We start from the raw sequence: 22,728 nt of genomic DNA, 5'->3' as shown, positions 1-22,728 counted from the left end.
CCGGTAATCATCCGCAGACAGACTGGCCTGGTCTGCCGCCGCCCCGTGACAGGCCCTAGCTACAGCCTCTGTGAGCTCCCCCAAAGAGGAGAACTGGGTGGCATCAGGCAGCACTGAGATTGAGGCGGTTGTGGAAAAACAGCACACAGTGGATTTTCTCAGCTCTGAAGTGTCTTCTGTCTCTCCCACCGAAGGCTGTGTAGGCCAGAGGTTGGGTGTCTGTTGCAGAAAGTCTGGACCTTGACTCCATCTGCTGTTGCTTGCCAACTCCAGCAGTGTCTTTCCCCGTGTGATATCGTCGGCTGGGTTGTTGGCTGTATCCACATATCTCCAGGCACGGGCGTCAGTCAGCTCCTGGATCTCGGCCACACGGGTGCCGACAAAGACCTTGTATCGACAGGAGTCTGACTGGAGCCAGGTGAGGACTGTGGTTGAGTCAGTCCAGAGAACAACATCACGGATAGGCAAAGTCAGCTCTCTCTGTAGCAGTGAGGCCAGCTGAGCAGCTGTGAGTGCAGCACATAATTCGAGCCTCGGCATCGACAGCTGCTTCTTTGGGGCTACTCTGGACCTTGCAGACAAGAAGGACACCTCAACATAACCATCGGGGCTCTCTGCTCGCAAGTAGGCCACCGAGCCATAGGCTTTCTCGGAAGCGTCTCCAAATACGTGCAGGTCTCTCTGACACTCGAAGGTGTCCATCTCCGGGCTCACGTAGCAGCGAGGCAGTGATATTTGGGATAGGTGCTGTAACTCCTCTTCCCAGCTCAGCCAGGGCAGCAGGACGTCATCTGGGAGTGACGGGTCATCCCACTCTCGCTGTTTGTCCCACAAATGCTGCACTAAGACTTTGGCCCGTGTTGTGAAAGGGGCAATGTAGCCTAGTGGGTCATACAAGCGGGCCAGGACGCTGTAAATGTTCCGCATGGTGGGCACGGGCCTGTCCAGCATCCGGTACTTGTAGCCCAAGGTGTCTGAGCTGCAGTGCCAGCGGAGCCCCAAGGTCAGCTCTTGTGGGTCAGTGCTGGACTCGTTAAGCCACAGCTCACTGCTCTCGGACCTAGCTTCTATCGGTAGGTGGCTGATGACATCCGGGAGGTTACTGGCCCACTGGCGCAGTTCAAATCCACCGGTTGCCAGCAGTGCTGTGAGCTTGTCCACCAGACGCCGGGCTTCTTCTACAGAGCCGAGGCTCTGCAGGCAGTTATCCACATAGAATGAACGCTCTGTGGACAGGCGGACATCCTCATCCGGCTGGCTGTGGTCAAACACGTGCTTCTGCAAGGCAAAGCTGGCACAACAGGGGCTACATGTTGTGCCAAATGGCAGAACTTGCCATATGTAGACATTGGGTGATTCTTCTGTCTTCAGGTTGCGCCATAGGAATCGTAGCAAGGGCTTGTCCTCAGGGAGCAGCCTCACCTGATGAAACATGCCCTTGATATCGCTGCTTACAGCGACTGTGTGTTCTCTGAAGCGCAGGAGAACGCCCAACAGACTTGAACTGAGGGTGGGGCCAGGTAACAACAGCTCATTCAAGTTGTATCCCTTGTACACATAAGAGCAGTTAAAGACTATCCTGTTCTTTCCGTTATGGCTTACCATGTGATGCGGGATGAACCAGGATTCAGCTGCATCTCTCAGCTCCTCTTCTGCAACCTTCACCGCATAGCCGGCCTTCTCCAGCTTGTCAATCTCTGCACAGTAGGCCGCTGCTCGCTTTGGGTCTCTAAGCAGACGCCTCTCAGTACTTCGGAGATTGGCTAACACGGCCTCCTTCGGTGCCTTGAGCTGTGGCATGTTCTTCACCCTAAGGAGAGGGGTGGCATAGCGTTGAATACCATCAACACTGACGCGCGTAGTCTTTGCTTCTAACAGGTGGATGGCATCCTGATCCTGTCTAGAGCGTGTGACGAGCTTCTCACTCCTGTAGGGGAGTACATCTAATTGCCACAGTCTCTCAACACTCTGATGGAGCTCAGCAGTGGGTGAAAGGGAGATGTGGAGACACTGCTGTGCTGAAGCCTGCTGCTTAATCTGCTTCATTGGCCCTTGTAGCGCCCAGCCCAGCCTTGTCTTCACCGCTGCAGGTGCTCCCGGGGGACCCAGACGCACTTGCTCCACTGGTGTGATGAGGTGGGGGTAATCAGACCCGATTAACAGCAGAGGACGTACTCGGTTCAGCGCCTTGAGAGGAATGTCTCTTAAGTGCTTGTGCTTCCTCTGAAGTGCTTTGACGGGGTATGTGTGCTCCGCCAATCCCAGCTGATCAGCTGTAAAAGCCCTATTGATCTTGAATGACTTCTGTGGCTGATCCACTGGGGAGATGGAAAATGACACCGCTGTACCACGTAGCACTCGGACATCCTGCCGGACAGTCCGAAGTGCCAGGTCTTCGGTCTCACCGGTGAGCTTGAGACTTTGGGCTGCTGCGGGCAGGAGTATGGTCCGCTCCGACCCATCATCAAGGATTGCGTATGTCTCCAGGGTGTGGGCTCTATTCCGCAGCAGCACTTTGCTCACTTTGAGCAGAACCTGGCTGCACCCTGCCCGCCTGTCTAGGTACAGGATTTCATTAGTTGTGCTGACGAGGCAAGATGTGTTCTCCGCAGGCTTAGCATTCACCTCGTGCAACACTCGAAGATGTCTTCCCTTGCACTCTTCACACAACACTTTGAGACGACATTGAGCTGCTTGGTGCCGGCGGGCACATCGCCAGCATGCCTTGTTAGTCTTGATCCAAGCAGTTCTTTGGTCCACTGTGAGCTGTGCAAAGTTTGCACACTGGTTGAGGAAGTGCTGGTTGTGGTTGCAATAGGGGCAATACGCGGTCTTCTCTGGTGGCTTGGCAGTGGCGACTGTCTTGGTTATGGCTTGAGTGTTCTCAGACTGATCTGTCGTATGCAGAATGCTAGTGTTCTTTACCCCTTTGCCTTCACGCCGTCGCTCTGTCTTGGGCCCAGAGTTGCTCTTGTCCTCTCTATGCAATGACTCGTATACAGTCTCCTGAATTTTCAGCTCGTAATTGAGCCAGTCGGAGAAGTGTAGGAGGCTTGGGACGGTGATGCGCATGGGGTACAGGAACCTCTTGAACTCTGCCCGCATGTCTTGAGGCAGCTTTGACAGGAGCCTTGTCACATGGGAACCGCAGCTGAGCTCTGTCTGTCCACTGTCCCCTAGCTGATCTAACATGCCTACCAGCGCTCTCACTTTCAGTGCAAACTGCTTGAATCCATTGGTGTCGCCACGTGCAATACTTGGGGCTTCCATCAGCTCTGCAATCCTCCTAAGTGATAGCTGGTGTGGCTGTCCATAGTGCTCTATCAGACTGGCCATCGTATCTGTATAGGGCTGTGGAGAGTTTGTGTATGAATCGGCGATGAGGAGGGCCCCTTCATACTTAAGGTGGTCGACCAGGATCTGGTACTTGAAGCGCTCTGATGAGTCGACTGGCAGCAGATTGTCCAGGGCCACCTTGAGTCTTGCGAACTCCCTCGGGTCCCCTTTGGAGAATACTGGAATTGTGGGCTTCGGACCACGGTACACGGGGCTTGGGCATTGGGGAGGTGGCACCTGTTTGGTCTTCAGGTCCCGCAGTAGTCCGGTAAGCTCTGTTACCAGGTCCGGCGCCATGGGTGGTTGCTGGGGCACGTATGCATTGCTATCTATTACAGGAGGTGGTGGCGGTGGCCAGAGTCCAGTGTCTGTAGGCAACACGTGTCCACTGGTCAGTGGAGGTGGCGGCGGCGGCGGCAGGGGGAACGGTTCCGAACTGTCATCCTGCTGTATGGGACGTGGCCATTGGGGTTGTGGAGGGTGGAGAAGAGACTGCATTCGTGATGGTGGAACTGGCTGCGTGGCTCCTTCATCAAGTCGCCTGTGTAGGTCCATCATCTGTCGCTGCATCTTCTGATTATCCTCCCGTAGTTGATTCAGTGCATCGAGGACCTCCAGCGTGGCTTGTGAGGTGGGCTCACGCGGGAGTGAAAAGGGTGTGCTCTGATACAGGGGGCCAGTCGTGTTTGGTAGGCGCAGGTACTTGGTGTCCGCTCCATGTGTAGCCCCCAAGTCCTCATCTAATGCAGGGGGAGTGAGAGGTGTCATCCTGGCATATCTCTCTGTAGCTCCATCCATGCTGTGGTAGGGGCGCTGTTGCTCAGAGGGGTACTCTGCATGCTGGGGAACGTAGGCAGCCCGTGGTTTTGGTGGGAAGGAGACTGCATAGTCATCCATCCAGGCTGGTTGGTGAGTCGTTTGTCGGGGACGAGCACCAGGAGGGTGCTGAGTTGTTCTCTCTTGGAACATCTTGGGTGAATCCTCAGTGGTCACAATAAAATCCTCGCTGGGGCCTCCAAATGTTTTGATGAACATTAACTATTACTTGAGTTCACTCTTAAAGCTGTGGCCGCTGAGGGGCATCGGTCAGAATGTGCACACCAAGATTTTCTTCCAACAGGTTTATTGAAGAATAAAATGATTGTCTGTATGTGTGTGTAGTGTGTGGTGTGTGTAGTGTGTGGTGTGTATGGGGTGTGTGTGTGTGGTGTGTATGTGTGTATGGGGTGTGTGTGTGTGGTGTGTATGTGGTTTTGTTTCTGAACGCACACAAAGTAAGAAATATACATTGAAACACTATATAACAGCTAATTATCTAAACACACAATCATAGTTAACGCTAGCTTTCTCCAGAACTTCTCTTCACTGTCTTAATGAGGCTGTCGTTCTGAAGTCCCAGAGGGCAGCGTGCTCTCTGATTGGCTGGTTTGGAAGCATGCACTAGGCGTGATCAGCCCTTTGTTACAAGTACCTTGTCCTAGTTTCACCATACCTTTTCCTAGTCAAACAGTACCTTGTCCTTGTCGAATAGTACCTTGTCCTAGTTGCACCATACCTTGTCCTAGTCAAACAGTACCTTGTCCTTGTCGAATAGTACCTTGTCCTAGTTTCACCATACCTTGTCCTAGTCAAACAGTACCTTGTCCTTGTCGAATAGTACCTTGTCCTAGTTGCACCATGCCTTGTCCTAGTCGAACAGTACCTTGTCCTTGTCGAATAGTACCTTGTCCTAGTTGCACCGTACCTTGTCCTAGTCGAACAGTACCTTGTCCTAGTTGCACCGTACCTTGATTGTTCCCTTTTCAAGTCATTTAGGATAAAAGCATCAGCTAAATGACTAAATGTAAATTCTTGAATTATTCTTAATTCTGACTTCCCAAATTTAGATCACACTACATTAACTTGCATATTGTATCACAGGGGCCAGTTTTATACTTTTTAAAGTATAAAACTGTAATGTAATTATTGAAATATTTATGGATGTTGTTCATGAGTAAAAATTACATAGATTTATGGTATGGTGTTTTAGTTTCTGCTTTCAATCCCTTTTCACCTTTCACTGGGCCCTGTTTTTCACCAGCTCTCTGTTGCTTTTTTGCCTCACTCAAACCCAACTACTGAGATATACAATGTGTATACATGACACCATGAACAAAAAAATGAAGTTTTGGATCAAAATATGCCAAATGTGCACCAAATAAAGTGAAGATACTGTATCTGTGTAAATACACTCTTTTTCACTCAATCACACTCTCACTGATCATCTGACCAACACAGACTGTACCCATAATATAGTGAGGGACAGCAATTCTAGCTATATTACAGTATAAATAGAGGATTAATTATTAGTTTCTTTGTTCTTGTTTTATGTAAATACATACAACCACTCTCTCCCCACATTCATTTCCCACTCAGTCAGTCTGTCAGTTTGCCAGTCTACAGAATCTTCCTTTGTGTGCTCTGTGGTGTGGCCTCTGTTCATACTGTCCTCTTCTTAAGAAGTCAAACTCTGAGGGTTTTTTTCTCAGGGGGTATTTCTCTGCACCTTTGAACTCACATTTGGGTTTGCAGAGTAGAGGGTTGCTGTGTGTGTGTGTGTGTGTGTGTGTGTGTTTGCCCATGCGACCTGAAGATGCTGATTTGCTTTCATTTCTAAGGAAATGAATGAGTGCCAATACCCTAGAAGGGTATTTATGGGAAATACAGTAAGATCACTTGCATTTGTCAATTGAGTTTGCGATTGTTTGTCTGTCTGTCTGTGTATCTAGGCAATTTTGAAGTTTTTGAAACTAGGCTGACATTGGCACAGTAACTGTGTGTGGCATGAGCATGTTCATGAACATGAGTGGCCTTGCAAATAGTGGAAAACTACCAGTTCGTGCCTTGAGGTTGAGACTTAGTTGTGTGCTGTAATCGTGTGTGGTTTGAGAGATACCAGTATTCTGCCGTGCTATCCGCAAAGGTTCCATTGACTTGCCAACAGCAGTGGGCGAATGGAAAGAGCAATTGGTGTCGTTCCACTGGCTACAGTCATTAAGGACTGAATTTGATGTCGCTGTCAGTGGTTCAGGGGACCCACAATGAGGACAGTCAGTAGGGTATTGTCACCGATACCCTGATTTGATTCAAATATGGTTAACGCTTTGATTCAATACGATGACATCAGATTCTGATTGAATATCATTTTGATTGGAATGAGATACAAAATACCACAGTTTTTCCAGACGATGATCATTCAGTAGATTTTACAAATCGATATTGAATTGGACCAATATTTTAAAAACAATTGATTGATTTCACTCCTAAACCTTGTGCAATAAAAATTATACAAAATGGAAGCCTATATCATCACTTTATCATTAAATGGTTCAAAACATTAAATTCAATGAAATTGAAACTGCTCGTTGTTCTTTATATCTGGCCATGCTCGGTGTCTAGTCATAACTAGCCCTAGATGACTGACTGTCGTTGTTTAGTTCCCCACCGCCCCCTGCTATTATGCATCTGGGTCACCAGGCTCTGAAACCAGGCACATGCTCACAGGCCAGGAAATATAGGCCTGTAGCCAAGTCTCTTTCAACCCATTGTGAGAATGTTCCATCCTGTTACCTGTGCCTCTGTAACTGTGAGTGAGTGAGTGAGTGAGAGAGACTGACTTGTCTCCGTTGGCCATTGTTGGTTGGTTGCCAATCAGTCGTCACCTACTGTATGATCTGCTGTACATATCTGTGCCTATTGGTCCGTTTCCATGCATCTCTGTGTCTTTATTTCTGTATGTGGGTAGTGATCATGTAGTGGTTAAGGAGCTGGGCTAGCGTGCATTAGCCTGAAAGTAGTGGGTTCAATTCCCAGGTTCCACCGTTGTTCCCTTGAGAATTTTGCGCCGGGGACAGTGTAATCCCTTCTAATATGGTGTGAGTCACTTTGGACCACAGTGCCTGCTAAATGAACAAATGTATGTGTATATGTATGGATTGGATTTATGTGCCATACTGTGTGTGTGTGCGTTTGTTTTTGCGCTTCTGGTTGAATTTCATCCGTCTCCTCTCTGTGTGAATCTCTCATCAGGTGGACCATGCTGCCAACCGCACGCAGTTCGGCAGCAAGATCCACAACTACGGCGCCATCCAGGAGAAAGTGGCACGCATGGCCATGATGCAATATGTGACAGAGGTCAGAGGGCGTGTCCAGGATGACACACACACACACACACACACACACACTGAGCAGATAGGGTTTGATCCTGGACCACACACACACACACACACACACACGTACAGTACACACACACACACACACACACACACACACACACTGAGCAGATAGTATTTGATCCTGGGCCACACACACACACACACACATACACACACACACTGAGCAGATAGTGTTTGATCCACACACACGTACACATACACATACACATACACACACACACACACACACACACACACACACACACACACACACACACACACACACACACACACACACACACACACTTAGCAGATAGTGATGGATCCTGGGCCATATGAGTCATTTTGATCCTGTGTCAGTACAGGTCATATCTGGACTGGCTCTGTTCCTGCCTTTCAATCTGTGTTAATCACTGGCCATCTTTTCAACTGATTGCAACTGTTTTTAGTGGGAAAATGTTGGTTGGGTGTTTGCTGTTAGTCTTATTAGCTTTGAATGTTTGTGTTTACAGGAACCATTCTAGCAAATGTAGAGAAATGAAAACATATGTGTAGGTTTTGATATATTGTCAGAGGTTGTGGTTTGCAACATAAAAACTTATAGAGCGAGATGGAAAAGAATTGGCAAATCTTACATTGAATGCTGTCACATCATGATGTTATGCCTTTGGTTACATTTACTTACCACAGTAAGGTAGTGGTTCAAACTGACTTATTTCTTCTCTCTTTCTGTTATTTAATTGCCTGTGAATGTGCGTGTGTGTGTGTGTGCGTGCGTGTGGGGCTCTTACAGTCTATGGCCTACATGATCAGCGGTAACATGGACAGTGGTGCAGCCGACTTTCAGATTGAGGCAGCCATCAGCAAGATCTTTGCCTCTGTAAGTGACTGACTACTTCTGTAGTTTTTGCCACTGGGCACTTTGAAATAGTCATGTGTTTGGTTTGGCTGCAGCAAAAAAAAGAGCCTCATGTTAAAATTTTAAAACAAAAAGTACTTAAGCCATAATTTGCTGTGTTCTGCCCCTTTTGTCACTCTGTGAGCTTAGGGGCAGAAGAGTACAGTAGAGTTATAGAGAGCCAAATAGGCAACAAACTGGTCATTTAGCACTAACTGGTGAAAGTCTTTTTAAGGAATTGTCTCATGTCTGATGTGATTGCCGTTCCTCATGTTTGTGCATGTGTGTGTGTGTGTGTGTGTGTGTGTGTGTGTGTGTGTGTGTTGCAGGAGGCTGCTTGGATTGTGACTGACGAGTGTATTCAGATCATGGGAGGAATGGGCTTCATGAAGGTGGGTGATCAACTCTTCATGGTATTACACAACTGGTGCCCAAAAACACCAGTCTGACCAGCTACCGGAACTCACCGTAGGCAGGGCTCAATCGGAAGGGTGGGATAAACAGTTGTCTTTCAAATTCCCTCTCCACGCAATAGGATAGCGCTAAACAAATCATCTTCTTGTTTTCAATAGGTCGCAAATGGTCGCAACATCTGGTCGCATGTCAGTCATCATTATGTTAAAGCAACACTTTCCTCTGTCGCATGCTTGCTATTTGTTTATTCAACAAAAAAATGTATGTTCTATGATTTTATAAAAGTATGATGTATTGTGACATCGAAGCAAGTAAAATTTGTAGTTTCTGATGTCTCATTTCATCGAACTACAGATACACTTCCCGATCTGGTAAAGTTACATAGTGCGGTTATAGCCAATAGAGGGCCGCGAAGTGAAAGCAGAAGTGCCGTTCACCCTGTTACGAGTTGATGGTTTTGGAAATATTATTTTAAGGTATGAAAAACTCTTTAGTGTTGCTTTAAGCCCGCCCACCGACTCTATACACGATGTGATTGGTTCGGTGGTTTCTGCCTGAGCCCAGCTCCCAAGTCAAACGGAGAGCTGCTAGACTGCCCCGTAGGGGCGTCTAGATTTCATGGCTACAAAAACGCTGGTTTTGTTTTGCACTGCACTGATGATATCAGCCATTGTTCAGCCCTGTGCTGCTGGGCGCTGTGGCACAAGCAGCTGCAGCGTCCGTTCAGTATTTCCAAGCACCCACGGGACCCCGGGTTCAAACCCAACCCACAGTCGTTTCCCGAGTCCACCCCATCTCTCCCTCTCCCACTCACTTCCTGGCATTTTTAATTTTCCTATGAATGAAGGCAAAAAGCCCCAAAATATACTTTAAAAAAAAAAGAAAAAACATCTATCTTGTTTTAGGACTTAAGTTAAGACAAGCACATGAACTACAGAACAGACAAGCGTAATGAATCGCAAAAGACCCATTTACAATTTATGGCTAGGTCTGTAGCTGCTGACTTGACTTCTTTCAAAATGACATGCTATGTTGAGAAAGTGACTGACCACACAGTCATATTTCCATAAAAAGCCTGGCATCGTGGAGGAAGTGAGGAAACACTGTTTCAAAACCCACCATAGGGCTCGCTAAATCGCTGGAGGTTGATCATGATTGTTTATCTGTTAGAGGATGGAGGTGATAGTATCGGGTTGTGACCCTGCAAAATAGTGCACTTGAAAACCACCAGGGCGGTGGTAGCGCGGTGGTTAAGGAGCTGGGCTAGCAAGATGTACTGATTAAAATTCACAATGTGGTAAACACATTTAGCAATTCAAAATGCTGCCAAAGGCAGCAAAATAACCTCATGTTAAAATTTGAAACAAAAAATACATAAGCCATATAGATTTTATTCCTATTCTCCCCCTTGTGATTTTAGGGACAGAAGAGTAAGACTTTACTAGTTTAATAAAATAAACTTTATTAAGATGCATAATGATATTTACGATGATTAATTAATTAATGAAGCATAAAATTGAAGGGAGGATATACACATCTGTGCTAAGAAAATGTCAAATATAAGATGTAAAAGCAGTCTGAAGAAGAGCAACAGTATGCACATTAAATTATCAACAGGATGTTGTTGATGATGTTGTTGTTGTCAGTCTGTCGTATTAATGAAGAATACCTGCCTGTAAGACTAATAGGCTTTGTGAGCCCAGCACTGCAAGATGGTGTGCAGAGATTAAGAGCAAGCGCTGGTCGGTTTTTGTGCTAGTCTTGCATGACAGTTCACATGAAAATAACATTTTGCGACGGGCTTCTTCTGTGTAAGCACACCATGCGCATCCCCCGCCAGGCTCCTTGCGAGGGCCGTGCAGGCAGCACAGAAAGGCCCACACATCAAAACCTCACTCTCAGCCGAGTTCCCATCAATGGCCCCAGCAATGAAGAAGTGAGCACCAGAGGCCAAATGAGTCAGCGCATTTATTTTCAGATGTGAAAAAGATGCCCCTGTCTCGTAGTGCAGCGACTTCCTCTTCTGTGTGTCTCTCTCTCTCTCCCTCTCTCTGTCTCTCTCTCTCTCTCTCTCTCTCTCTGTCTCTCTCTGTCTCTCTCTCACTCTGTGTGTGTGTGTGTGTGTGTGTGTGTGGGTGGGTGGGTGTGTGCATGGGACCCCTGTGTTTATTTGTTTGTTTGTTGTTATTTTCCCTCTGTTTTTTGTGTAATGTATGTTTAAAAACACATCCGTATGATTTCCGGGTGCACAAATAGAGGAGTTTTTACCTACCATGAAGTTGAACATGTATGCTTTGGCCAGGAAGTTAAAGGACCGCTCCGATCTACTGTAGGAACATATTTAATCAAATTCGATCATAAACTTTCATGGGGACCAAAACGACGTTAACAGATGCAGTTTTAAGTAACACTGGAACACGCATTTACAGCAAAATGCCTTCGTTGGCGGCTTCGATTTGTTAAAGTAAATGACTCTTTCCGGCCATTACACATCTATACTACTAAGGAGAGGATCTCCATAGTTGCGTAGTCCACGGATGTTGAGATCAGCAGTTATTCCAACCATGGCGTGGCAAGTGTATTACAATGAGAAGTATCAGAAGTTATAAGAAGTCGTACTGTAAGTGTTATACACACAGTCTGTCAAGGATTAGTGAAATGATGACATGTCGGTGTCTATCTGCCTGTACAGGATGCGGGTGTGGAAAGAGTCATGAGGGACCTGAGAATTTTCCGGATCTTTGAGGGTACTAATGACATCCTGCGGCTCTTTGTGGCCCTCAACGGTTTCCAGGTATTGCCAGTTATTCCCGCATTCCAAGATTGGCAAACAGGCCCTGTCAGCATTGTGGATAGTATGTAGTAACGCTTGATTTCTTTTTGGACAGAATGCCGGTAACCAGCTGAAGAGTTTGCAGAAAGCGCTGAAGAACCCCTTTGGGAACCTTGGCGTGCTGACAGGCGAAGTTACCAAGAGGGCAAAGCGGTGAGGATGCTCACAGCGCTCTCGCGCTCGCAGCGTGTCTGAGCGGAATCCTACACTTTGACACCTCTTCACATCAAAGCATTACAGCTATTGCTAATTGTTCCTCCGCTTCTTCCCACTCGTTGCTCTAAAAAGAGCAAAGCCCAGAGCGAAGTTTGCAAGTCAAAGCCAAAGCTGAAAGCTAAAGCTTCTCTGTGGAAGGAAACCTTTGTGCACTGCGCTCACCCACTCGGTTCACGTGCAGCGGGCCGCTCGATACTCGATGCAATACCCCTTGCCAGTTGCGCCTCAGTGAAATTAGGGCCTATTGTCTTTCTCTGTTAGTCATCTTGTTGCTGTTTTATTTTGTTTAGATGTTCCCATTCAGACACTTTCACTCCACTCAACGCTCAGCATGTAGGCTATTAGGATGTTTGCGGCTACATTACGAGTGCTTACAGAGAGCACTTATGTCTGAACTCATCCCACTATTCCCTCTACAGGAAGGCAGGGATGGGAACGGGGCTGACTCTCCAGGGAACAGTCCACCCCGACTTGGCTCACAGCGGAGATTTGGTGAGCAGTCGTTCATGGTCGTTCATGGCTGCCATTGTGAGATAAACAAGGTTTATAGAGGAGTTCCACAACTGATATTTATTTAGTTATTTATTTATTTTCATCGTCCATTTTGGGGAACTGCAACACCCAATCCACTCAGATCAGGAAGTTAGAAAACTTGACCGTTCCCCTGCCAAGGCAATTTCAGCTTTATGGCACATCACAATCTATGCCAGGCTCTGCTTTGAGAGGCTCAGGCTCAGTCAAGCTATACTTGATATTATTGTTTTTTAAGATGCCGTATGAAAGGGATTTATTGTGATAAATTGTAAAATTGCCTTTGTAAATCATCAGAGATCAAGGAAACATGTTAGATTTCAATACTGGTGCCACAATTCTAAATTGAATTTGCAGCTGGCAAATTCTGTTCACGTTTGAGTTGTGTTTTGACCTGTTAGATCCCAGCAGGGATAACGGGTTTAGTTTTGGTAACCAACCCTTTCCGCTAACACATCCATGCGAGCTAGATTGCCTGTCACAGCTCCTTGTAGATTCGTCTTATGGTTCACGTGGGATTGAATTTATCTGGCAACCTGTGAGAGCCTTGTGTCTGGATGGGGGTGGGAGGTGAGGGGCAAGCTCTCGCCCTCCAATTTTTTGAAGAATTTGGACTATAATACCTGTTTTAAACTCGTGGCTATTCTTACGCATAAGGTAGCTCCTTTACAGTTCACCTTTAAATATGTCTGTACTTGTGGAACGGCTCTCCCATGCGCTGCCCCAATTGAGCTGTTTCGGTTCATTTATTTGATTTCAATTCCATTTCAATTTTTTCTTACGTAGACCGTGAAAGCCATTGAGCAGTTTGGCACTGTTGTTGAGGAGCTGCTTCTCAAACATGGCAAGAGGATCATCGGTAAGAACCCAAGCATGTCCTGCCAGAGAACACACACACAAGACACACACACATACACACACACACACACACACGCACGCACACACACACACACACACACACACACACACACACACACACACACACACACACACACACACACACACACACACACACACACACACACACACACACACACACACACACACACACACACACACACACACACACACACACACACACAAACAAACACAAATACACACATGCGCACGCCTGCGTACCGATGGACCTTGCTGTGCCAAGTAGTGTTCTAGTCTTGTGGTGACACTCAGGCCTGTGTCTCAGATGAGTCATGTGGTGTCATGGCTAACCACATGATTGCCTCTCACTTTCTCCTCTTTTGCATCCAAGATGAGCAGTTTGTGTTGAAGAGAGTGGCGGACTGTGCCATTGACCTGTACGCCATGGTGGTGGTCTTATCAAGGTAATCTACATGCAGGCGCATGTAACCATACATACACAAGCACACACACACACACACACACACACACACACACACACACACACACACTAACACACCTACTTGCACACAAAGTCTGTCTAAATTAAAGGCAGTTTTTTGTCTTTAAAGTAAATTATATGACCACATATACTATAGTATGACATTGACTGCTGTCCGGTTCACATCATAAACTGTCCTGTGGTACTATGGATGTTGCCTTTTATGATCATTAAAAAATAAGCTTTCAATTGAAGTTTATTCTGAACACAACATCGAGTGGCCGATGCTGCTGAAGACTCATGTATCTCTCTGACTTCCACAGGGCTTCCCGCTCCCTGGAGCAGGGGCACTCATCTGCCCAGCACGAGAAGATGCTCTGTGAGACCTGGTGCTTGGAGGTGAGAGTGCAATCCTCACCCTTTTTTTTTTGTTTGCCTTTTCACTCTCATTTCATATCTGTCATCGTGACTTAACTCTGTAGTTCATTCCGCTGCCGCGCCTCCTCGTGTGTCCTCCTTGTTTTTTCACCCTCCGCTGTGCTCCTCCTCTCCTCCGGTAGGCTCACGATCGCATCATGCACGACATCCACTTCCTGAAGTCGAGCAACTCCAAGCAGATCTTCAAGAACATGCGAGCCATCTCCAAGGCCGTGGTGGAAACCGGAGGGGTGGTCACCCCTCACCCCCTGGGTTTCTAAGGCTCCATCCATCCCCTCCATCCATCCCCTCCTCCCCCTCCTCCCCTCATCCACTTCATCATCCACTCACACACTTCACACCGATCTTCATATTCTTTCCCATCTCATTCACGTCAATCTGGATGAATGCGTAATATATATGCTTAACTGTGCATTACCATACAAGTGCATTACTGTTTTATGTTCTCATGGAGGAAAAACAAAGAGCTTGATGCTAGCGCACAATGTGCACAAAGTGTATACTGGCTAAGCACTTTTGGGGCAGTTACAATGCCAATGTTTTGAAGAGGAACTAGGTGGTCATGATACTATTTAACGTGAAAAGAGCAGATAAGGCAAGTCCCTTGTTAAAAATATCGTTCAATAACACCCTTGAGTGCCTTGTTCCTCAGTCGAGCAGCTGAACACCAGAAAGTGTTATCTGACTAACTAGCTAAATAACGATCACCGTGTTTTGGATGGTGTGGTAAAGCAAACGTTAAGTACTTCCTATTGACGTTCCCCAAAAGAGACACAACAAAGCACTTGAAATGATTTGAATAAGTAAAGAACAGTAAGACTGTTGTAATAGGTTCACATTCACTTCATCGCAAATTAAAAGGAAGGGGAGACCATTGAATTTCATCATAACAGCCGGATGGTTGATAAGCAAAGATGATAAATGTTGAAAGACCGGCGGTGTTTTTTTTTTTTTTTTTGCACAGTTCAAGAGGCAAGTGTTTCTAAATACTGCTCAGCGGGGGTCACATACATTCACCCAGTCCAGCTCCTTCCCATACCCATGTCTGAGTTTGAGTTTCCTATAATCAGTCATGTCGTTAGCTACAGTCCCTCACCAGGGGACACTATTATGGTCTTTACTGTTTGGTACTCACATGGGTCAATATTGTTGGCCCCTCATTAACTCCACCACATGGTTACCATATACAGTAACTCACTTTTTGTAATGGTCAGTAACATTTCAGCAGACTTTCCCTCTCCAACATTTACCAGGTGTTGCTTTTGAATGTTGTTTGGAATAGGTTTTTGCCATGTGTAATGGCCAACTTCCTACCCTATCACATCTACATATATACACAGTCAAGGTTTCAATGTGGTTGTCGCAGCAACTTTTCAACTCTGCCATGCTGGTAGAATAGTCTGAGGACTATAGTTTAGGCCTAGTTTTTACAAGCTGAAAAACTGTGCTAAAACAGATTTATTTATTTTTTTGTCCTTTAGCATTGTTTCACCAATAGTGACTCAATAAAGTGTACAATTCTGAGGATTGTATAGGTATACAACCATAGATATATGTCTATGTATACAACCATGTAAAAGTTAGCCAAAAAGTCCACATGCTAATTCATTTGCACTGTATCCTATCATTTTGTGTGTCATATTTAATGTGCTATGCGTCTAAAATTTTACTTATTTAATTTATTATACATTTATATATCCTCTATAACTTTGCCCAAATGTATCACTTCTCAATGAAAGTGTGGCTATTTCTGTCTAAATAGCCTAAATAGTCCCATACCTGTTTACTTATTCAACGGCTTTGTAAACATACTCTCAGATGGTCATGACCGGCAACAGTTAAGGGTAGGAATTCTGACTGAGAACAGTACCAATTTGTCTACACCGTCAATATTTTGCCCTTGTTTGGTTGTAATGATGAAATAGAAATTACTGAAATATATGAAAGAAGACTATGTGTGGATATACATTTTCTTTTGTGTGGGTTTTGAGTTTGTTTGAGTTTTCACCAAATGTCAGCACCAGATTTACAGATGAATCTATCCCAACACCTGGTGCATCAGCCTAGCAATGAATTGATGACATGCCATAACGTGGCAGTTGATGTAGGCAGATATACTGTATAGTTCAAACTAAACAAACAAACAAACAAATGGGTTATACATAGATCTGCAGCGTGATGTTTTCCACAGATGTTTATTATGCAGGAAAGCATGCAGTAACATTTCAGCTTCACAGAACTGCAGCAAACACTATTTAACATGATTTAATCATGCATGTTGAAAGGCTCAGGATCCGTCTAATCAGCTTTGTAGTTTGAATACTCTTGCATTTATTATTATTATTATTATTTAATAATAATAATAATAATAACAATAATAATAATAAAGATAATAAACAATATTACAAATATAGTCTCTTCACAAGCATTGTGAAAACATTGATTAGATTAAACATTGAACTCACCATTTTGATGAGTTAATTCATTTAAGTTCAGATAAATTGTTGCTGGGCTATACTCTGTTCATTGTTTGCATGATTAATAATAATGATAATAATAATTAGGCCTAATAATAAACTGGATATAAAAAAATATGTATTGGGTCAGCCCTTGAATATTTTAATCTCGACCATAATTTTGAATTCAGATATTTATTTATTTATGAATTGAACTGACATTTATTTCTGAATTTTCTTGGCATGTTATTAAATGACTGCAGGTCTACTGACTCATTATTTTCAACACTGCACCGGGAAAAAAAAAAAAAAAAAGTACCGTGAGAACTATACAGAATAACACCTTGCTTTTAATAACCACATAATATGTTTGGTTACAGATAAACAACAGAACTAGAGAAATCTAGTCAGACAGGTTCTCAATGGCTCACATTGAAATAATGATAATAAATTAAAAGGCTATGGTTTATACATCGTACCACATAGTGATGCATTTTCCATATTCACACATATTCACAGTTTAAGCCCCCCCTCTGAGTCTGATCACTGATATGATCAGCTGTTTGATCGGATGTCATATTTTCAATTTTCAATTTAATTTCACTTAGGCTATGTCAGCACCAAAACATTACACGTCTCATGGCGCTTTACAGAGTGTTAAACATTCAGAGAGAGAGCCCATGAGTAACACATGTCTCTCATGTAATAACAAATAACAGGTCTCTAAACATTCTTGCAGGATGTTTGTCTGTAGTCGTTCACACAGGGGGACGAAGGGGTTCTAGTGAGAGCAGAGTTTGAGACGTGAGTCGTCTCTCCCTGTAGAAATGAGAAATGACATCTGAATTAAATACAGGACATCCCCTGAGATTATCGCTTTAGCTTATTTTACTTAGAAATTTCCCCTTGAAGACTAACCACAAGCATTGGGGAAATACTATTAAGTAGGCTAGACCACGTTTGGTCGTCTTTACGCCAAAAAAAAAAAAAAAAAAAGCAAAAATAAATCATTCAAACGTCATCAGAAATAATAGCCTACATCCTCCTGTTTTAAAAAATGTAATTTGAACTAAAACATTGATTTTTACAAATAAAATATATGTACAAGAAATGGTAGCCTAGTAGCCTACATTGAATGTTAATGTAGACACCAGCTTATGTTGTGAAAAAAATCAGAATACATGCTGGACCATGAACAATGTAAAAGGTTGAATGTGCACAAACCAGTCAATGAATAGCCTCTGCAAAAGTAGGCTATTGTGTAAAATGAAAATCACATACCGTGAGTGGGAATGATGATTGGGTTCTGTCAGACGAACAGTCCACTCCACAACAGTTTTAAGCGGACAGGAGAAGCACAACCCGTCTTGGTTCAACTGCTCCACAATCTCCTCTTTGCGCAGTCCGTATACAATTGGCGCAATGCATTGCGCTATACTGAAGAACGCGAAGTTCACCACTGCAAACAAGTCTTTTGCGTCCTCGTGAATGTGCTCATACTTTTTCAAAATGTACAGGAGATAGTTAATGAAGTTTGGAAGGATATAGACAGCGAGCTGAAGCCCGTGCCAAGCAATAGTCCTGCAGCCGATCTTATTGTGCCGGTTTAACACGCCTAACCGGCGCCCCTCAAGACCAATCTTGACGTAACTGTAGAGAATAATGACGAAACATACGGTGATCAATAATATTTTTTGTAGTTCTCCTTTTTTCAGATCTTCTCTTCCACAGAGTCTATTCGAGTCCCCTCTCTCTGTCCATGGGAAAAGACTAAGGGGTATTATGGATGCAAGGGCCCAGGTAAGAAGTCCCAGAAGCCAGGGCCATTTCCGTGTACACAAGTTGCTATATCGCAAAGGAAAACATATCGCCCAGTACCGGTCCACTGCCATCACCGTCAAGGTGAGGAGGATATTGGACGCACTTGTGGTCAGTACAGTTATCAGTGTGGCGCACGTGGATGCCTTTAGTTGAGCTTTCAGGTAAATCTGCAGATTGAATCCCCAACACACGGCGAAATAGATGAGCGCAGAAAGTAACAGGTGGAACACCAGTACGAAGCGCGCATGATTCCGCAGTCTCTCCGCGCGTAGGATGATACAGTTGATGACAATGTTGAAGCAAGCCAAAATAATGAAGGCTGCTGCTGACACACAGACACGAACATATATGTAGTCGTTGGCTTTCGTCTCGTTCATCGTGCCATTATAGCTCACATACCGGTCATTGTTGAAATTTGGCGTGTTAGCCTCCATCTTCGCTGATGAAATGGCACCAGATATGAAGTCCACACATTTCCCCAAATACGCGTCTATTCATGCCAAGCTCCCAAACAAATCAGACGAGTAGTTTCCCCCTCTTAAAACAAATCTTCCTATTTCAAACTTCGGTAATTAAATTGAGGTGCCTCGATGTCACAGGGCCACGGGGTCCAAACGCATACTCTTGGTTCTTCAACGGTTGTTGAAGGAAATGACTTAAAACAGCCCTACCCCTCTATCGTTCTGTATTTCCCCTATACACTCTCTCACACACGTGATCAACAGAGGATGAGATGGAGGTGATGCCGATGACACGATAAGTAGGCTAAGATCGTCTTGCTCAATGTATCTTTTTTTTTTTTAACTTAAATATTAGCAGGGATCATACACATGAGCTCAATCTAATAGTTGCATTAAGAATAAGTATTGTCTTATGCTGAGTAGGATACACTTTTGCTCTATTTACAATTGTGTTGTGTATGTGTATGCGCTGGCATGTAGCCTAGTTCATCATCTATGCATTTGTAGGCCTATCACATAGCCTACAATATGAAGCCTCATATATCATTATGCACGTGCATGCATGTGTACATTTTTATCATCATATCATACATGTAGACCTATGCATACTTAATTTACTGAAGGGTAATTATTTTTGAGGCGTGGTAGTGCACCCTGGTGTTCATCAAGAATAATTTTAAACTGGAGTGTGACATTTTCATCAAGCATTTCATAGGTCTTATTGAAAAGTATTGATACAACCTTACCTTGTTTAAATAATATTTGCCATGATTAATTTACTGGTGTAAATGGCTGTATTTGTTCAGCACACACAGTTGTGTGTGTTTATGTGGAATGTATTATAGCCTAGATATACATGACTTTTACTACTGACTGTATAATAGCCTGACATTATGATGTTTGACATACAGTAGTTATGAGTTATGTTCACAGAATAGTACTATTTTGCTAAATATTGGCAAGCACAAGTTACACAGCATAGGCTATACCATATTTCTGCTGAACACTACACTAGATATTTAAAGGCACATGTTTTGAGTTTTTCCTCTTCATTTAGAAGGGTATTCTATTCTGTACTTGGCATAATCATATAGCCAGCATTGCCATAGAGGTTATGCAGTCCAATAAGCAAGCTTGTCTTGTGACAGGTGACCAAAGAATTGTCAATCCCATATTACAAGGCCATGAATTGGTACTGTAAGTCATTTGGTCATGCATCTGTAATCACCATTTAATCGAAAGTCAGCTGCACTGTTGTTGTAGGAGCAGTAGACACAGATGTCACAACTGCACTTGGCATCCCAAGTAATATGAATAAGTTTGTGGAAAGCTGAGAAGTAAATTCGTCTCTCTAGAGAATGACGATGTCCATCTTCCTTCCGTGAGTGTCACTCACTAATTGGCCCCACAGCTTTGTTAATGTTATTTAAATTGAGTGAGCTAAAATTTTCCGGAACAGAAGTGACATTGCCGTATATATTCCAATACGGGCCTAAGTCACTAATGCCTTTTTTAAAAAGCAAATGAGGGCATTGAAAGCGCAATAAACCATGTGGAAATGTGTATGGCTGACATCTGCAGACTAATATGCACTTACAGATTATAGGCTCAATCAGAATCGATAACTCGTAAATGAGGATAGTGGAGAAACCTGCAGTGTCCTGTACTGTGGTATTAGTGGACGTAACATAATGGCTCTAAAGTAGGAAGTGAATAGTACCAATTAGATACTGCGATTACTTTCCTCTCTGTGCAGTTTTATTGCTCTTGTTGGTAGCCTTCCACAAAAAAGAATGTGAAAAGGAATCTGACATTTTTTGAACGATACAAAAGTGATCTGCATTGATCGTTATCTATTTTATTATCTATGACATCTATCTATGTATGATCTATTTCATTCAGCATAATATTATTCAATTAAAAAATAAATGAAAATGGCATGAACAAAATGATGATGGTAAAATGATGGTATACTTTATCTATCAGTGTGTTACACAACCTTTAGAGGCGATCAACAAACACATAGCTCTGAATCCTCCATCCGCAGACTGTTCTAGCTCTTCTCAGGGATGTGTAATGGGGTTTAGTTCTGGGCTCACAGAATAGTCCACTGTTTGTTCTTTAGACATTTTTGGGTGCCTTTAGCTTTGTGTTGTGGGTGGAGAACCCATGGCCTGCAAATTGAACTGACTCTATCTGTGCTATTTGTGCCCTGCTCTGATTCAATTCAATTCAATTTCAATTCAATTTTATTTATAGAGCGCCAAAACATTACACATGTCTCATGGCGCTTTACAGAGTGTTAAACCTTCAAAGAGAGCCCATGAGCAACAGGGGCAAGGAAAAACTCCCTAGAATTGGAGATACATATAGGAAGAAACCTCAGACAGATCCACGACTCAAGGGCCCAACCCATCTGCCTAGGGTCAGTTACAGTAGAGTAAAGTCATTTGTAGTAACAGAAGGTTCAAACAGTCCAGTATAGGGAATAAATAGCTCATCAGTAATCCATTAGTCATTTTGGAGGGTAATGGGTCGCTGGGATGCGTGGGCCGGGGATCCTGGCAGGGAACCACAGCAGGTAATGGTAGTCATAGGGATGATGATGGCAATGGCACTCAGGGGGATGGGACTTCAGGTGTGATGAGGGCCAGGCACAAAGATGGCTGATTCAAGGCTCGCTGGGCCAGATCCAGCAATGCACTGTCGACACATAAGCACGCCTCCTCCATATTTTGAAAAATGATATGGTAGCCTATGATGTGTGAACACAGAGCTGATGTGATTTCCCAAAATGCTCCCGTTTGGTCTTATCAGTCCAAAGGACATTGCTCATAGAGGGATTGTGAGTGACTAGACAATAGAGCTTTCTTTCAATCATTTGTAAGGGTAAACCAGCATGCAAAAAAGTATCTTTTTGCATTGGCAGGGTTGTGGTCTACTGTGCAGACCAATTTTGAAAAGGTGTTTCAGGCAATACAACTACATAGTGCAATATAGCCAGCTGGCATGTGTGTTTATGTTTATTCTGTTCTTCGCATGACCATAGACTATCAAAATAAGTTTGATCCTGTGAAAGATCCTACAAAAACTGTTTGCTATGCTGTAGGCTAAATACACCTTTGTGTTACGTTAGTATTGCTGAACATTTCAGACAGCAGTTACAGTGCTGTGAAAAAGTATTTGCCCCCAATTCCAGATTACTTCTGTGTTTGCACATTTGTCACACTAAAATGTTTCAGGTAATCAAACTAATTTTAATGTTGAAGATACCCAGAGTAAACACAAAATCCAGTTTTTAAATTATTTCATTTATTGATGGAAAAACATGTAATGATGAAAATGTAATTGCTCCCTTATACAAATGACCAAATGTAATCAACAATTTGCTTCAACTTCACCTACTAGACACACCCAGGTATGATAACTGCCAACCCCGTTGAATCTGAGCATCACTTAAATAGAACCTGTCAATGTGAAATTGGCTCAAAGATCTCAAAAAGCAGCACATGATGCTGCAATCTAAAGATATTCAAGTTCTTCTTTGTATTCTTCCTGTGTTAGTACATAGTTTCTGTTTTTATCTACAGCTGGCTGGCTGATGGCCTGTCATGTCGCCGTTGTCTCCTCAGGGTGTTTTAGTTTGCTTCCTTGTTTTGTGTTTTTGTGTGCTTTTGTAAAATATATTTTATTGCTGATTTGGCATCTGGGAGCCACTGGCCAGGCCAGTTGATGCTTCTCATAACAACATTTGGTTGCTGTTATTGCCGCCAAGGGTGGCACAACCAGTTG

The 22,728-nt window shown here is 44.0% G+C and overlaps 2 protein-coding genes across 2 annotated transcripts in view; one reads left to right on the top strand and one right to left on the bottom strand.

The window, feature by feature from the left end:
* Positions 1 to 16,152, top strand: part of acadvl (acyl-CoA dehydrogenase very long chain) — a 29,185-nt gene extending 13,033 nt beyond the window's left edge. The window contains exons 11-20 of the mRNA XM_062515772.1: positions 7,405 to 7,509; positions 8,323 to 8,409; positions 8,757 to 8,819; positions 11,534 to 11,635; positions 11,730 to 11,827; positions 12,310 to 12,382; positions 13,208 to 13,280; positions 13,671 to 13,743; positions 14,084 to 14,159; positions 14,321 to 16,152. Coding sequence (XP_062371756.1) covers positions 7,405 to 7,509; positions 8,323 to 8,409; positions 8,757 to 8,819; positions 11,534 to 11,635; positions 11,730 to 11,827; positions 12,310 to 12,382; positions 13,208 to 13,280; positions 13,671 to 13,743; positions 14,084 to 14,159; positions 14,321 to 14,458 — 888 coding nt within the window. The 3' untranslated portion in view covers positions 14,459 to 16,152. The remainder of the gene's footprint in view (positions 1 to 7,404; positions 7,510 to 8,322; positions 8,410 to 8,756; positions 8,820 to 11,533; positions 11,636 to 11,729; positions 11,828 to 12,309; positions 12,383 to 13,207; positions 13,281 to 13,670; positions 13,744 to 14,083; positions 14,160 to 14,320) is intronic.
* An 834-nt stretch (positions 16,153 to 16,986) lies between these two features.
* zgc:194312 (uncharacterized protein LOC794943 homolog) lies at positions 16,987 to 19,125 on the bottom strand. Its single transcript, XM_062515774.1, has 2 exons — positions 17,936 to 19,125; positions 16,987 to 17,473 (listed from the first exon to the last, which is right to left on the bottom strand). Exons 1-2 carry the CDS (start codon positions 18,907 to 18,909, stop codon positions 17,413 to 17,415), a joined length of 1,035 nt encoding a protein of 344 aa, XP_062371758.1. The 5' UTR covers positions 18,910 to 19,125; the 3' UTR covers positions 16,987 to 17,412.
* Positions 19,126 to 22,728: the final 3,603 nt, after the last annotated feature.

This window comes from Sardina pilchardus, chromosome 16, assembly GCF_963854185.1.
Source record: "Sardina pilchardus chromosome 16, fSarPil1.1, whole genome shotgun sequence".
NCBI lineage: Eukaryota > Metazoa > Chordata > Actinopteri > Clupeiformes > Clupeidae > Sardina > Sardina pilchardus.
Note: the sequence above shows the minus strand (reverse complement) of the source record. Positions and strands in the feature narration are given on the sequence as shown.

Excerpts from the sequence above, each read along its gene's own strand:
- zgc:194312 (XM_062515774.1), bottom strand. The coding sequence starts at position 18,909 with ATGGAGGCTAACACGCCAAATTTCAACAATGACCGGTATGTGAGCTAT. Across the intron at positions 17,474-17,935 it reads AATCATCATTCCCACTCACG|GGAGAGACGACTCACGTCTC; the intron begins GTATGTGATTTT and ends TCATTTCTACAG.